Below are 17915 nucleotides of genomic sequence, written 5' to 3' on the forward strand. Positions count from 1 at the left end.
GCTTAAATTGCTTTCCTGTCTATTATCCAGAAAAACCTTTGGGAGTATGGGAGCTTCTGCTTCATTTATAGTTCTTGAAGCCAACCAGAAGTTTTGACTAGCTCAAGGAAGTGATAGATATTCAGGATTTCTCTCCAGAGTGGGGTGAAATGCCCTGTGCTTTACTGACTTGAGACAAAATTAACACTATTATAAGAAATGCCGGTCTTTGGGCTGATGCTTTACAGATCCATCCTTATAGCAGGGATAAGCACATCTACTTTATACTAAATGCTAAGGAAAGACTTTCTTTTCTATGGTAAATTATTATTTTTCACCCTGATGGAACACCCACTTCAAATGTGTTTTCCCATGAGCAGTAAAATCAGGGTTCCCCGGAATGTGACATATTCTCAGTCATGGAGGGACCTGGAATCCTGCATCTACTCTGGCTGTGCTGGTTCAGTGTTACATCATGCAGATCAGCCAGCTAGATATTTCTGATTGAACCAAGAAGGTCATTCACCTTTTGTAGAAACACTGTCAGTCCCTGAATAAAAAACAGGAGGCCAAGGAAAAAAAAATTAAATAAACCAGACATGAAGGTAAGCTGAACTAGTACAACAAATAACTGTTCTAGAAATGATGTAATAATACTTTTCACTTCTACAAAAAGACAAGATTTCAAGAAACTTCTTACCTTTTCATGGAGAGGTCTGGCAAGGTTTGCATTGAGACTTCTCTGGTTATATTTAATTTGGTTTGTCTTTCTCATGAATGGTTTTTTTGCCATATTAGGTAACCTTCAAATATTCTTTTTCCAGTTGTTTTTTTCTTGAAGAAGCTTAGCCAGAAGTGACCTCTACTCTTGTGGAAAGGAAGTGTTAATTTTTTCATACACAGTGAGAGTTGCACCCCTCTTCCCCCTTTTCTCTCAGTGTTGCATCTTTGTGTTTTTAGCAGCTCCTTTGCTATGTAGCAAGGAAGGTGTCAAAAGAGGATTAAAAATATGAAAATAGAAAACTCCTCTGTAAGGAAAAATATAATGGGAAAGCCTACTCTGGTCCACAATTTCAAGTATTGGTCTCTGCCAAAATGTTTAGACTGCATCTTCTTTACTTCTGACATTTCTGCCTTTTGCCAGCAACTACAGAAGGATAAGACAGAATCTGAGTTGAGACAGCAGAGTAAGTTTGGAGATACTGTTGAGGGAAAAATCTGCCTTCACATATATTGTATGTTGGCAAATTTGAGCCAGTGGTCGAATCCCATCTGCAAGGCTGAATTTCCTCATGCTTGAACCAAGGGATGTGATTACTGTTAGTTCTTTTTAAAAAGCATCTATACAGCCAATATTTCACTTGACTTAAAAGCATATGTATGAAGAATACTGTTAGTACCACACTTAAATTTGAACTGAAAATTGTGGTACTGTTTGCTTTTTCATTTCAAGAACTTTATCATAATTGACTAGGCTGATGTAATGAGTATTCTGCAAAGTTTGGTTGTGCTTTGCTGGGAAGTGTAATATCAGCACTCCATGGCTGGTATTGGCTGATATAATGACTGTCCAAGATGCTTCATCCATGTGATGGTGGATGTTGCAGGTTGCAGAGTTTGCACTGATCAGATTAGGCTCTAGTTTGTGGTTCTGTGTCATTTCTAGCTGTTGCTGAAGCTGTTCTGTAATGAATGGGGTGATTTACCTTTTGCCTACCAGTTTAAACTGTAGTCAAATGATTACAGGATTGTGCCATGGGATACTGTAAGTGGAATTGTTTGAGTCACCATTTGGCACGGGAAGGGAACATTGATTGAATACCTTTTGAAATTATAAGTTGATGAAGCCTATGGTGTAAGTAGCATTAATAATGGCTGTACTGCTGCTGAAGGAACATAAAAGCAATGAGAATTAGTAATTGTGGAAAGAAGAAATCCTAGCATCAATTTCAACAGCCCCTATGTCCCTTAGTGCAGCTAAAGTTAACAAGAGTTTTCTATATATTGCAGGTGTTCATATAAAATATAAATGTTATCATGAAAGTGCTAGACTTTGTATTAAAACAAGAGATACTCACTTGTTCCCTTTACAGAGTGCAGTTTCTGGATCTTTCACAATGACTTGAGACTCCTTGTTTTCATCTATATTTTTTCTTATCAAGATTAATTATTTTTTTCTCATACTTTCTAGTTCTATAGCAAAATTTCTTTCCTGTCTGATTCCTTTGCAAGGAGTAGTAACATCTTTAATTTGTTTTATTCTGCAAGGCTCATTTTCATTTTGCCTTGAAAACAGGCTTTCTATTCTTGGTCCACTTTGTTTTCAACCAGTTTTAAACACTGATGATATGGATTGTTTGTACAGACCTTCAAATGAGGCCTTGTGCAGTATTATTATTTAGTATGTTTCCATATGAGATAGTCCTTGTCTGATATAATTTTATTATTTTAACCATTTTTCTAGCCAGTGCAGAGAAGAATCTCTCCATGCAAAGCAAAAAAAAAAAAAAAAAAAAAAAAAAAAAAAAAAAAAGAAAAAAAGAAGAAAAAAAATTCAATCAGTATTTCACAGAGCATTACCCTAAGAAACTGGCAGAAACTGTATAGAATACATTTACTACTCTTTGGTTTTTTTCTAGAGGCTGTAGATTGTTTCCCAGACCTTTGTAAAAGCTAAGACTTCTATCAAGTGAACCAGGTTATGTGCCAATAATACCCTTGGCAGAAATTTTGAAGCTGACCAAAATGCAGAGACAGTGTATTGAGACTGAGATGCTAACTCGGTATGTGTAGAGGAAACATGGAGAAGCTGTCAACATAGGAGTCCCAGATCATTCCTAAATCATCAGTTTGACCTGAATAAAACAGAGCTCAATTCTGGTGACTGTACTTTGCTTTTCAGAATATGAAGGCTATGCTTAGGATTGCATCTCAGCTTTTGCAGTATGATTTCAGCACAGGCATTATTTGCATTAATGTCATGTTGAGCATGATAAAGCCCTTGACATTGATATGGTTTATTTGACCTTTTCACTTTGAATTAAAATCTAATTGTTTTTTGAAATGTCAGAAAAATACAAAAAGTAATCAGCAAAAGTACTGCTATGGAATTGACTCTTGCAAGCAGGAGGTAGGGATTTTTTTATATCCTAAATATCAAATACATCCACAGATGCTTAACAAAAAAGGCACTTCTTTAATGCAAAAGCTGAGTGTGCTGAAACAAAGATAGAAAGCATTCCATCAGCAGATGAAGATGATGAGCCAGCATGTTCCCCAGTAGGCCAGAAACTCAAAACCAGCGAAATATGTCTCATACTGAATGAGCTAAATTTGCACAGTGACTTAAACTTTAAATATAGTCAGGTCTGTTTCACTCACCAGTTTTGTTTGCTAGACATGACACTGTTCAGTAACAACTCAAGTTGGCAATAGGGAATCTGCTTTGAAATGATCCATTTCTAGCTTATATAGAAGAGGTCAAAAATACATAATTCTTCTCCTGGGTTTTGTGAGTCTCTTACAACAGTGTGTGTATAATATCTTCATTCCGTGCATACAGATTTGCAGCTGATGATGAACTTTTTATCTGTTGAGGCTTTGCTGCAAAATTGAGGGTCTTGTACCTTATATGGAACTTCTGTGGCTAACCTTGCCTTGAATAGTTTTTTTCAGCCACTGTTTCCTTGTTAATGGAGAATGTAGTTATTAAGTTATTCTGAAAATCAACTGGAGGGCTTTGTAACACTGGAAACCTGGACAAAGTACCCAGCTAAAGTAAAATATAACATTTAGTACTGCAACTAAATCAGAAAATAGGGTCTGCTGAGGCAGTCCTCATGGAAGTGGAAGAGTCCTTAACATCTCGTTTTGCTTTCCTTTCAAGAACTTGGGTGTACATTTAGTACTGAAACATATTAAAGAGAGTAGTTCCTGGAATGATACAGGCCTTCCTTGATATTATCGATGTACCTTGAATACATTTTCTAGGTTATTGGAAAAAGGAAAACATTGTACACCTTTTTAAAAAGACTGGAAAGGAGTGCCCCAGGGACTACACTGCAAGCTTCACCTCTGAGCCTGGGAAAGTCATGGAACAGATCCTCCTACAAGCTATACTAAAGTACAGGGAGTCAGGGGGGTGATTGGAGACAGCCAGCACAGCTTCACCAGAGGCAAGTCCTGCCTGACCAACTCAATCAACTTCCATGATGGAGTGGACAAGGGAAGAGTTACAGATGCTATTTATCTGGATTTCAGGTCCCTTCCAAGCCAAGCCATTCTTTGATTTTGAAATTGCCTTAAATCCATAGCTGCTGTAACAAAACAGCCTGCAGGTGTTCTAGGTATAGACCAATTCTTTGCCTATAAGCAAATGTAGAATAGAGTAATGCAACTTATGCCTCCTATCCTTCCTCAGATCAGGTTTGTTTAACTGGGCACAAATAGGCATTTGTGGGGCATTTAAAGAGTGGTTTTACCCCAGTGACAGTGAAGCTCACTTAATGCAAAAAAAACCACCCTCATTTTCTTAGTCATGAACAACTGATTATTTGCAGGCTTCAATACTGAATTTAAATACTTGAGTGTCTTATAAGCTTTTATTCAGAAAGTAGAAAGAGACAGGTGATTTTGTTTACGTGCCCAAAACAAGCCAGAATTATTGGCAAAGAAACAGCTAAGCAAGATATTATTTGTTCTGCGAGTGATTTGCTGAATATCATGTCTCCTGACTTTTGATCAGATGAGCATTATTGGAGATTATTTGGATCAATGGTGGCACATGACATACTTGAGGTATCTGTACAGAATATATCTGATTATAGCAGATTAGTACCTGTAGATATAAAATGTCAAATCTACTGTGCATATTTAGGCCTTCCCAAACATCTGTTCAGTGAGATCTGAGGTTGTTGTTTTGTATATGCAGAGGGTTTTTTGAGGTGAGTCTACATTTAAAAAACAAAATTAAAAAGGCCATTAAGGAAATTAGTAGTTTAATGTGAATAGGACATTTGAGATTTCATTTTTAAGACTTGGTTGAACAAACACTTGATTTGTTATTTGTCCGGAAACAACTAAAATTAAATTTGTAAGTAAGTATACATCTGTTCTGCTCTAGAAGCTGAAATAAACCCCTTTTTTTCTTAAGCTAAAAGCTGAGAGGTGAGAGCTAAGAATATGGAAAATGAGCACATTGGGTAGAGAAAGGAGCTCATCTGTATACTGGTGTGATTCAAGAACTGAAATTATTTTTATGACTTTTAGTATTTAGGGTACAGTTAGGCTACTATTTTTCTTTCTAAATGGGAGACTGAAGATTTTTTCTAAGACTTTCTAAATGGGAGACTGAAGACTTTTTCTAAGTAGCCATTAGAATGCATAATATTTTGTTGCCATATAGGAGTTGAAAAGTTAATTTCTGCAGGGTCACAGTGTATAATACACGACTATATGGTTCTTCTTTAGTCCGTTTTCCCCAGTCCTCTCTGGCTGATGCTTTGTCATGTCACAATAGAAGAAAGCCATAAAATCTTTTAATTTACTGACCTCCTATTCTCTGTGTAGTAATTTGTATGGCACTTTCTTTCATCCTTTCTCTGACTTTCTTTACTTCATTTCCTTCATAAGTTTTTAAACAGATCATTTGCCACTTTCCCAAGATGCTGCTCTTTTAGGCCTATTCAGGCCTTTAGACATAGTGAAAGGTAAAGCCTCAGAATGAACATTTCCCAATAAGGGCCAATAAGTGAATGTCAACATTGTAATGTGTTTTGTTTCTGCTTATCATGACACTGTAACTTAGATAATGCAGTAATTTGACTTAACTTTTGTTCATCCTATCTGTGAATGTGAATTCAACATCACCTTTGTGGCTCTGAGGTGCAACTTTGAACCAAAGCTGACATTACTTAAATTTGTTGGAAACCACTTACACATGTAAAGCCTTGCAATTCAGACATCATCAGAACATGGACTATTATTTGCATTAAACTTCTTCAACCATAAAATATTAAAAAGTATACATATTCAGTGAGCTATACTTCATGATGTCTTAATCTCCAAGATGCCAATTTTCGAAAAGTCATATGGAATGAGATACTGCCTTTGTCATGTTCTCATCATTGTATGTGGTCATAAAGGGACATTTTTAGGTAGTACTGTTTAAATGTTTCATGACTTTGGAATTTTTCTTTCTTTGTTCACATTCCAGGAAGTAAATGACCCAGTCCTTTTTCATAAAAGTATTCTGTAATATATGCCAAAGGTTTTTAAATTTGAGAAGATATTCAAAATGGTAGTCACACCCATTTCAAACTATGTATTTTCTATGTAAATAACAGAATACTATTTTCAGTTGCAGTTTTCATCATTTTGATTGCTTTCTAAAGTCATAAGTGGAAAAATTAGTTGTAAAAGAGATTAATTTTTTATATGTGCATGCAGTAATAAATGTACAATTCTGTACTTTTTAACTTATATTTCTTTACATATGAGAGTATCTTTTTCAGTGTTTTCAGAGTTATTCTGTGAAAATTTGACTGTTATAACGTTAATGAAATTGTTTCCATTGCTTTGTTTCTAAGGAGAGAAGTTCAGTTGCATGCATGTATTCTTTCAGATACTGACACAACTTTGCTTTCAGATTATCAACAGATGTAGATTGGTTTTAGAATATCCACAAAGTATCTTCCGTTTTTTCTATGTTATAACTCAGAGTGTGGCTTATCAGATTTATGATGATCAAGACTACTATAATTCACATATTTTGAATTTAAAACTAGTATTCTTTCCTGTTTTAAAATTTTTAAAAGCAATTATAAAATGTCATAGTGAGATAAGGTGCGCTATCCTTAACATTAAAGGACTGAAAAGCTTTCAGGAAAGAGATATGTTAGAATAATTAGTGGTTTCCTTTAAAACCCAGCACTAAGCCTTACATCTTTCTGCCACACCTCCTTCACACTTCCCCTTCCAATGTTTCTTTGACTGTCCCTGATGCAAGTCACATAAGAAATCAAATCTCTTTTTTAGCTGCTCTTCTACATAATAGTTCAGAAATAGACTTCAAATATAAAGAAAACCAAGGGGGTAAGTTTAGATACAGTAAAAGGTAGATACTCCCTAGTATGACTGATCATATGCAGCCAAGATGTTGGATTTGTCTCATTCTTGAAAAAGGTACTGTGTCACTGAGGCTTTGGTAGTTTCAGTCCAGTTTCTCTCTCTGTATCACTGGTCTTTGACTTCAACCTGATTAATGCTGTACTGAAGTATATTCTAAATGAATATCGACAGGTCAGTTTTAGGCTTGTTTCCTTAGTGTCTTTGAAACAGCTGCACCATTTACATCATGTACTAGTATTTCTTATGGCCAGGGAACAGATCAAGGCACTAATCACAAAGTCATCTTTATCTTCCCTCTTAACTTTGCATCCCTCTAGTCTTCTGTTTGCTAGCTGCTTTTTTTTTTAGTTTTTGTTTTTCCTTTTTGTTACCTCAAAGTAGGTTCCATTATTGTACAAATAGACTTCTCTACTTTGAAAACCCACTAATATTAAAGCAGTTTATGGAACCAATGACTTTTTGTTCAATTGATGACTGTCAAACTAGTGAGTATTACCTGTATTCAGTACTGTATCATGTTGAGTTCTAATTTGGCTCTGGGTTTAGAGTTCTGGGATTTAGAATACATCCATTAATTTTCAAAATATCTATATATATTTAAGTTTTTTTAAGTTATGTACACATTCCCTTAATTTCTTGATCTTTGTTATTAGTTTCTGTAACTGCATTAAGATTCTTCTCAATGGATTTGACCCCTTAGCTCTGTGTTGTCTAGCTTTATCACATATTTTACTCTCAGCTCAACCTTCACCTACAAGAGTGGCTCTGCTACATCACTAATATTTCTCCTGTTCTTGTACTTCACCTTTCTGTGGCTTCCAGTTCCTGCAGTGTTCTCTGCTCTCCTTTCCCTTCCATTTTTCATTTGCTGATTTCTTCATTCATGGTTATCTCCTCATTAGAAGAAACTATTTGACAGTCTCATGTGCAGATTCATCACAAATTTTTTTTAATTATAATTTTCACATTCATATGAAAACCCCATGATCTCCAAAAAGTAAGTTCTCTGTTCCTTCTGTTCCTTCACCCTCCCATTTAAAGAACTCTTTGTTTAATGGTAATGTGAAAGGTCAGTTACTACAGGCCTTTTACCTAATGATAATATTCTGTTTATTCATTTGCAAGAATAGGTTAATCTGAATAGATGTGGAGAAGTTCAGTAAGTGAATGAGTGGAGTAAAGAGTCTCTGAGATGTAAGATAATAAGATGGTAACTATCTTATTTTTAGTGTAACAGTCTGAAGGTGTGAAAAAATGGGTTTGGACTATAAAAGTATAAGTCAAGCATATAATTGTCAAGAAAGGTTTCAACCAAAGGCCAATATTGAACAAAAAGAAAAAAAAAGAAAAAAAAAAGTATGCCAGTACTGAATTACTTGGAGCTAGACATTAAGAAAGTTATCTTGGCAACCAAGGGAATACAGCTGTGAAATAACTTTCCCAGATGACTAATGGGGTAAAAAGAGAAGTGGCAAAAAAGGCAGTTTATTGTCTGGCCACATATCAGACTGACCTAGTTCTCAGAGAATGTGCTTCATTCAGTTATGAGCTGCTGGTCTCACCTGTATGGAGGCCTTGCATTACTAGACCATGCTTCAGGTCCTAGCCAGTGTCTGTCCCCTTTTACCAGTTCATACTGTTTGTCTTTCAGGAGGACACTGATGCAGATAAGATGGCTTTACTCAGTTCATATCTTCTCTAAGCTTGAGAGCTCTCCCCCATGCAGAAGATTCTCATTGCTTTATCTCCCCTCTCTCTCTCTCTGTCTGTCCCAGGTATCCATCTGATCTAGTTGCTTCTTTTTAACCCTCCTCAAGCTCACAATATCTCTTTGCAGTAATATCATCTCATCCTTCATCTTATGAAGTCCAAGGCTGATCATATTGCTGTTATCTAATCTTTTTTCTTGTTTTGGACTTCTTCAGAAGCTTCACCTTCTTTATAAGAGTTTCCCTTGCTCCCTGTTCAAGCCATTGGCTCTATCTATGCTGATAAATTAGTCTTTGCTAATTTATGCCAATGTGATTTGGCACTGGAACCTGGACTCTCATTTGGAGACATCAAGTTCAATAACATGAAAAGGAGCCATTCAGTGACATAAATGTAACTGTTTCTTCCAAGTCTCTGCTGACCTGTGTACAACCACGTATTAAAAATTGCATTCCATCCTTTTGTATGTAACCTGTTAGATTAATATTCACCTTCTGTTTTCTTTGGTAATACTTGAGATCCCTGAATTCTATTGCTGGGCTATGTCTGTAATCACCTTTACATTTATATTTTGGGTGTCTCACTGAGAAGTCTTCCTTATTCAGCCCTCTATTTTTCTGCTAAGTTTTCCCAGCTAGCTGTTCTTTGTTGCTTTTAATTTGCTAGATAATATTTTCTGCAAATAACTATTTCTGTTTCTCCTTTACTTAGATATTCTTTTGTTAACTAATTAAGAATTCAAGATAAAAATTGTCAAATAGAATCTTAAACTTCATTTTAGCAATCACTGCAGAGCTCATGTGTTCTTCAACTTGAATTTTTTTAGAAGTTCTCACTTTCACTAAAGGAGCAATGAGACCTATAGTTGTTCTCTGGGTACTACTTTAAAGATGCAACCTTTTCTTTCTGTCTCTGCTTTTGTCCATGTTTTCGTCCTGTTATGATTCAATTGTTGCAACATCCTTTTCTCTGACCTTTGCAAATTCAATATTTCTTTGCTCTCGATTCAGTTCTTGCTTCAAAGTTAATTTCCTGCCCTATCATTTTGTCCATCTTTTACATTCCCCCACTGGCTCTCATGTTAACTATGTCTTTGAGCTCAGACAGAACCTCTGACAGATCTAGCTTTCATCTCAATCTTGTTAGTATCACAGATTTAACTTAGTGGTTCACCTACCTACTTCAAAGTTGAACTTTAACCATTTCTCTGCCTGCCTTTAGTCATCATCAGGGCCCAATGCTGCTGCATTTCTCAAGAAATGCAGATCTTTAGAAATTTAGATCTTTAGTCTCTCCTTCTCATTTGTCCTGCAAAGAGCCAGTGTTACCTTTTAGTTTTTACATCTAGCTCTGTCAGTTGAGGAACACAGCAAATGCTGACATACCTGTAAGATAATACTTACTCTTGTAATTTACTGCCTCATCTCATTTCTCATATTGCTCATCCACCAATAAATTTTTCTCTTCAGCCCTTTATTTTACTAAACTCCGATCTAAGAGTTGCTCTGTCAGTCCTAGGCTAAACTTGTTTGTGTGCCAGTGCAGCTCCTTACAACACACTGATCCATATGTTGACAAGTAGGCCTTACCAGGAGGTCACATTCTCGAGAAATGGGGGTCCCTACTAGGTGTGCTCCATGCTGGCACTCCCCTAGCTGGATACAGGCTAGTCAGTGTCTGTTAAGAAGTCTACTCTGTCTGGCCTGACCATCAGATGATGTTGACAGTGTGAGTTCCATTAGTATAAAATTGGGTTTTGATTACAGCTGTTCCAGTCCAAACACCCTACAATTACAAATTTTCGTGCTGCTTTTATACTTTCAGGTAACTTTATTTCAAAAGTCTCTTTGAAGTTTTTCACCAAATTGCAGAATGGATGAGGTTGAAAAAGGCCTCTAGATATTATCTAGTCCAACCCCCTTGCTCAAGCAGGATTGGGTACATATCTTTTGAATACCTCCAAAGATGAAAACTCTATCGCCTCTCTAGGAAATCTGTTCAGTGTGTTTCAGTACATGCCCATTGCCTGTGTCACTGGGCATCACTGGCAAGAGCCTGACTCCACCCTGTTTTTACTGTCCCTTTAGATATCTATAGACACTGATAAGCCTTTTCTTCCCTGGGCTCTCTCAGCCTTTCTGCATAGGAGAGATGCCCCAATGGCAGTTTCCATATGGCCCTTTGCTGGATTGTCTCCTGCATGCCCATGTTTCTCTTGTACTGAGAAGCTCAGAACTGGACTGCACTCCAGGTGTGGCCATGCCAGTGCTGAGTAAAGGAGATCACCTCCTTTGATCTGTTGTCAGTACTTTGCCTCATGCAGTTTATGATACAGTTTGCCTTATTTGCATGGGCTCATCTATAGCTGTTGAATTAAGCTAATGGTTGTCTTCCACTTTAACGTGTTTGGTTGAGGCCTGATAATAGTCTTCCTTTTTAATATGATATTTGGGGCAAACATCCTTCAGGCATGTAACCAATAAATGTATACACACAGTATTTACACTCACAGTGGTATCTTAGCAGGTGGTGGTGTTTAGACCATTTTCTAAGGTTGACATTAAAATTTCCTGTTAAGTCTTCATTGTTAATGGCTCCAACTACTGTTTTTTACTCAGATTTGCCATGGGCCCAGTAATTGACATAGTTCTTTATCCTACTTTGGATTCTTTCCTAACTCTGATTATAAACTCAGTACTAACCCTTTCCAAGAAAAAGCCCATAATGGGTAAAGAACTAATATTTGTCTGTTCACTGTTAGTAACATCTCTCATATTAAACCTATGAGCAATACCTGATCCTATCAATGCCTCTGAACAGTGTACTAGTATACTAAGCCTTTCTGATACTTGATATGTTTGTTTTCCAAAGCACAGATTTTTGCATCTGCCCAATCTGTTAGTTGTTTTCCATCATTAGGTCTGTTTGTTGGTTTTATCTTACTTCTGCACAAACAGGGTCCGTGTGGTTGCTTAGTTTGCTCGGCCTCCATTTAAGCAATAAGAATTCTATTACAGCTTGGACAGCTGACCCCAGCTGGGTAAAGGGATACCCCACAGGGTCATACTCAGTATATAAACCTGGGGGAATGCTGCCTAGGGGGCCACTGCTTGGGAACAGGCTGAGCATAATTTGGTTAGTGGTGAGCAATTGCCGTTCTTTGCATTGCCTGCTTATCTTGGGTTTTATTTCTCCCTCTTCTTGTTATTTTCCTTCTCCTTACATTTTAATTTAAAAATATTATTTTATTTTGATTATTTTAATGTTCTTATCCCAACCCATGAGTCCATGAGTTTTCTTACTTTTAGCCTCCTGTTCTTTTTCACATCCCACTGAGGGGGGGCAGAGAGTGAAATTACTGACAAATTACACTCAAATTACTGACAATTAGTAAAATTTGCAAAGTGGATGCTTAGCAATCTCACCACTAACCTCAAGTACATGAAACTTATTTCGGTTTTATTGCTGTCTCCATGGCCAAAAGCAGCACATCTTCTACAAGATATTCAGCATCAGGCTGATGGCTGGGGGGTATATGTATCTATGCCAGTAAAATTAAATTTGGGGCCCACAGCTGAACTGTGTTCCAACTATTCTGTATTCCAACTTAGAGCTGGATTTTGAAAGTATCATAAACTTAAGCCAAAATTATTACAAATGCCTTCTTCTCTAAAATCCAGTCTTGTAAACAGCCTATGGCTTTACTAATATTTTATAAGCTCACATTAGAATGTGAAACTAGTGGCTACTATAGCTACTGGTGTGAAGGCATGGCCCCAAGCACTGTAACTCATTTACTTATGTGGTTGTGTTGTTAGAAACTGCCTTGACATTATTCTCACCTTGCACTTTCCCAAATAATTCCAAGATGTAGTTTAGTTGTTATTCCACTAAGGAACCAGTAGGCAGTTTGCATGTGGCTCATCTCTCTGGTCAGTGTTTATGGTATGTATGTGGCCAGTCTGTGCCAGCTGGCCTTGTAGTCAAAAACTGGCACTCTTAACTGAGTCACAGAAGAGTAGGCAATGTATCTGTTCCATACCAACTTCATAGAAAATGCTTTTATTACCCAATAAATGCACCATAATTAAAAATAGTTTTGTGGCTCTTTCATTCACTCTGGGGCTGTAATGTAGAACACCCAAGAGGCCATAAATTCACTCTACTTTAAACCCCACCAAGTCTTTTATCTGTAGCAGTGGTCCTTCACAAAATCTGCAAATCATTATGGTATGTACAGATAAATAAACTGGAAGAATATTGTGGTCAGAGAAGTTTGTCATCAAACACATGCCATACCTGTGTGTGCTGGAGTATTGAATATATATGGTAGCTACTAATTTGCCTTCAACCAAAATTTCTATATTTTCTGTTTTGATCACTGTGTTTCTGGAAGTGTGTATTCAAATAGCAATAAAAAATAAGGATTTTCCACAATGTAGTTTGTATTTCTTGCAGTGTGCATACTCATGAATCTCAATGATCTTAGTATCATATGCTGTATGTAGCACTGTAGCACCATCTTGTGTGAGCTGCAAATGTCATTTCTGTCTATGCATTCAGGGATCTTCATGTGGATTATAACAATTTTATTTAAAACCCTTCTGTGCAAAACTGAAATTGGAAAATGAGAACACAGAATAGATCCTCCTTATAATCTGTGTGGGGGATTTTGTAACCGTGCATTCATTTAAGGTACCTTATTGTTAGGATGATCCATATAAATATGAAGCATGAGATGCTGAACTCTTGAGGCAAGAAATATGCATTCTGTCTTCATTGTGCTACAAAACTACAGAATTTAAATCTTTATGAAAAGTAAAATGAAACAAGGCTATAGTATGAGAAAAGGCTGCTAGGGAAAATTAAGCAGAAATGGTTATGAAAGAGCTGACAGGAATAAAGCTGAAAAATGCTTTTAAATGATTGCAGGTAGCTAATGGGGCAAGGACATAGAACTGAGTGTTCATATTCAGCTGTAGTGCTTTGAGTTTTCTCTGTGTTTGGAAAGATGCACATGTATAGGGACAAAAAATGAGAAGAGAAACACATAAAACAGTTTTGTTCATATGACAGGGCAAACAGTAATTGGAGGCATGGTTGTGGTGCATTGAATACACTGCTACCCTTTAATATCTCATATAGGGATGTTTTTTCACCTTCTCAAGCTTCAATTTCTGTCACGTTTCCTTTCATTTTTCCTCCTACTTTTACAGAGCCAATTTCAGAATACTCAGCAGTTTGTATAAGAGGAATTATAGTCTTAGTGCAGGTTCAGCCATGGAGATGGTAACTATTAGTTACTTACCATTGCTGTGAGTCCAGCATATCATAGTGGTCTTGACAGCTCTTTTTCTTTTTGAGAATAAGATCTCACCTCAATTTTAGCACTTTCAGTCTTTTCTTTTGCTCTATCAAACATCTACTTTTTCCATATATATTTTGGGCAGTTTTAAGTATATAGTATCTCCAATTCTCTTTGAGTGATTATTCATTTACATGATAAAATCACATAGATTTAAGAACTCAAAGCATAGGAAATTTTTGTCTTCATTGCAGCATATAAATGCACTTAACCCATGTGTGCTACCTGAATGTGGCACAGGGGTAAAATACACCCCTTCTTCCTTTTTATATGGAACTGAGTCATAACTGTTTTCATGCCACAGCACCTAAAGAGTCCTGGGCCACAGTATTTTCTGACTATTCTTCAGTTAGTGCTAGGAGTAAAAAGTTGATGTTTTATTTCATACTTTTTCTATGATTTCCTCAATCAAAATATCTAGCTTCAAACTAAACTGTGCATGAGAGCACATCATATCATCCCAACTGCATCAAATGCTTGAATTTTTGATGGAAAATTGTGTAATTGCTGAATATTCAGTCCGTCAGGGTTTCAGATGTGACAGTAAAAGATATATTTAGAAAAGCTGTAATCTGTCTTTTTGGTAGGAGTAACTGGTGGAGATATGAACCTGATAAATTTGGTTTTATTTTCACAGTAAAAGAAACAGTGTTGTATGACTTTAGATCATGACTGTAGATATCAGGAGAGAGATACTGTGTGATCAAGAAAGATTGCACTTGACTTCTCTGCAATCAAATCTCTCCCAGCTCGTGGCTAAATAATTTTCTATTAGTCTTTGGTGATTGCTAAGAGTGCAGATCATGAAGAGAAAGCACTCACCTGTAGAATGAACATATACATGTTGACAGATGTGGGGGGAAAAACCCTGTGCTCTTTGCGCATACATTTGTGGACCATTGTTCTTCTCTGTCCTCTTTGGCTACAGAGTTTGTGTTTGTGAGCCTTAGGGAAAAAATTTCTCCTCTTCCTTTTGAAATGATAAAAGCAACCAGAAGAAAAAAAAACCTGTGGGTATCAGTTGCTGAAGACAGACTGCAAAAAAACAACAAAAAAAGTTGTGTCAATGCTTCTCTCACCGCACTTTCTAGCTCTCTGCTGGCAGTATGTAAACTAGTGAGAGGTTGGGTTTCCCCTTTTGCAACAGTTTTGACAGCAAGAAGGTGCAGCTAATTCTAAAAGCCTTTAATCTAGCATGCTTGAGCATTTTTGCAGCCATCAGGTCCATATGAGCAACACACCCTGAAATCTCTCTATCTGACTGTGCAAACATTACTTCCTCTTAACTAATCTTCCATTGCACCTTCCATTTTTCACTTTTAGATTCACTCATGCAAGAGATTTAAGTGTTTTCTAAATCAACACTAATCTAAAGCAACTACCTCCTATATCTCAGACAGTTAAAGGAATTGAGAGAAAACATGTATTGTTAAATTGAAGATACTCAGATTTAAAATTCAGTGGTATTAAACATTGGCTAAATAATAAATATCGGCTAAAATTTTCTATAGGAATGGAGGGTGGATAATAGTATGCAAGATTTTGATAGTTTTAAAATTAGTTTAGAAGCCTCATGGCATGATTCCAACCCTAGCTGAGAACTGAAAGAGTTATATAAGAGACTGGTGCAAAGAGACTAAAAGCCATTTGTATATGTGGTCGAAAATACCCCCATACAAACCAAGTCACTTCCAGTACATCAAACCATAATCAGTTCTTTCCACTGGCACATTTTGTGTGTTTTGTTTAACATCTGAGAGACACCAAAATCCCAGACACTGCAAAACCTATGGAACAAGAAGGGAAATGCTGTGGATATTTTGTATTTTGCCATCCTAGATCCTGAGTTTTGATTAAATAATCAAATTTTCTCCTTTGAGTTTTGCACTTTCCATGAAGAAGCTGTCACAGAGAACACAAACCAAAACTCAAACCTGGGCAGTGGCTCTGATAGCAGCCATTCAGGAAACATTTGTGCTTTCCTCAACACACCACCTTTGTTCCCACTTTCTCCGACCATATGAGGCATACAGAAAACTGGCTGATCTTTACTTTTTATAGAGTATTATTTTATTAAATAGACTGCACTGATAGGCTGGAATTCAAATTTCACTTACCTAAGATTATAGTGGAAATGGAGAGGATTTTTCATCAGTGGTTTATATGTCCATATAGATTATTTTAGTGGTTTTGTCACCCTTTTCTACTGTCATTTAAGAATATTCTATTTAAGAATTTAGTGTGTGTGCTGACACTAGGAATTTCCTTTTAGTAATTTCCTTTTTATTTAATTTCTTTAATTTCAGATAACTCTGGGAGTGATCCAGTTGAAGTGACAGCACTTTATTCATTTGAAGGACAACAGCCAGGTGACTTGACTTTCAAAGCTGGAGACAGAATCACAGTGACAACTAAAACAAATTCCCAGTTTGATTGGTGGGAAGGAACAATAGGAGGAAAAACTGGCATCTTTCCAGCCAATTATGTTGCCATAAGTAACAACTAAATTTGTACAGAATAAAATGTTGAGGCAGTAATATATTTACACTGAAAAATATATTTTAACTTTTCATATTTTATTAAAATGAGATTTTAGATCAATACTATTCTAACAAAAAAGATTAAATGCTTTATATGAGCACAACTTCCCCCTACATTTATTTCTTAAGTAAACAGTAGGTGATAGTCAATTTATGAGAGTTTTATTTTTGAGTAAGTTGCCCCAAAAACTAATCCAATTTATGTATAATTTCAATTCTGTCTTGCTATATGGATTAATTTTCTACCTGAGGGAAAAATTGGAAACAGTTTAGAATTAGATATGCTGGGAAAAAAAAGTTTATTTCTATTAAATTGTAATTTATGGTCTCTTTCCTTAATAAATGCTCTTAAAATTGCTTCAAACCATGTCTGAGTTCTTTACTTAGTAAATACAGGTGTTTTTCCACAGGTATGGCAGTTAAAAGTGACTTCCTACTTGGTTTTAAAAATCACTCTAGATATTGCAGTTTTTTAGAAACTACTTTAGCTCTGGTCTCTAATTTTTCTTATTGTTAGGCACACAAAGACTTTTTTGAAAACAACTCTGTGACAGTTAAGCAGTTCAGCTTCTTTGATAGCTTATTGGGCTCACCTTTGGAGAATTTGAGCACTTCTGAAAGTTTGTTTGGTAAAATGCATGAATAATACCTCAGAAAACACAGAGGCTTATCCTTGATTCCTGTAGGAACTTGTTCCACAGATCTCTCTCTCCACAAGATAGAGAAATTTCTTGTTCACAGGTGAGCTTCAATTCTTCCTGCTTCCTCCAATTTAAAACTTTTTGAATGTTTAATCTCTAAAGAGCAACACAAAGTAAACTACAGAGTAAATAGAGTATATTTATAATAATAAGATAGAGAAGATATTTCTGTAGGATAGATAGTAATGTATAGCACTATACTATGTATCTCATACTATGAGATAGTATGATTCTCAGATTTCAAATTTGTTTTGAGTATATGTTGAAAATTGCAATGCACTATGTTTTCAATTACCATCTGTATGGCAGATTATCTTTTGTCAAGTGGGCAGTGTGCCTTATCTCTCTCTTTGAGTGACCACAATCACACCTCCCTTGGGAGGGGATATCTGCTGATAACAGACTATTGAATGTCACTGCATGACTGACAAGAACTATGACATCCCATTGTGAGATGCTCCGCCCAGAGGGGGGAGCCAAGCATTGCTACCC

The 17915-nt window shown here is 36.3% G+C and overlaps 1 protein-coding gene across 2 annotated transcripts in view; it reads left to right on the forward strand.

Annotated features, from left to right (window-relative positions):
* Positions 1–17080, forward strand: part of SH3YL1 (SH3 and SYLF domain containing 1) — a 44279-nt gene extending 27199 nt beyond the window's left edge. For both annotated transcript variants that reach the window (XM_066547274.1, XM_066547275.1), the window contains exon 10: positions 16489–17080. In XM_066547274.1, the coding sequence (XP_066403371.1) occupies positions 16489–16688 (200 nt within the window). In that variant the 3' untranslated portion in view covers positions 16689–17080. The remainder of the gene's footprint in view (positions 1–16488) is intronic.
* The last annotated feature ends 835 nt before the right edge of the window (positions 17081–17915 follow it).

Source organism: Molothrus aeneus, chromosome 3, assembly GCF_037042795.1.
Source record: "Molothrus aeneus isolate 106 chromosome 3, BPBGC_Maene_1.0, whole genome shotgun sequence".
Taxonomy (NCBI): Eukaryota; Metazoa; Chordata; class Aves; order Passeriformes; family Icteridae; genus Molothrus; species Molothrus aeneus.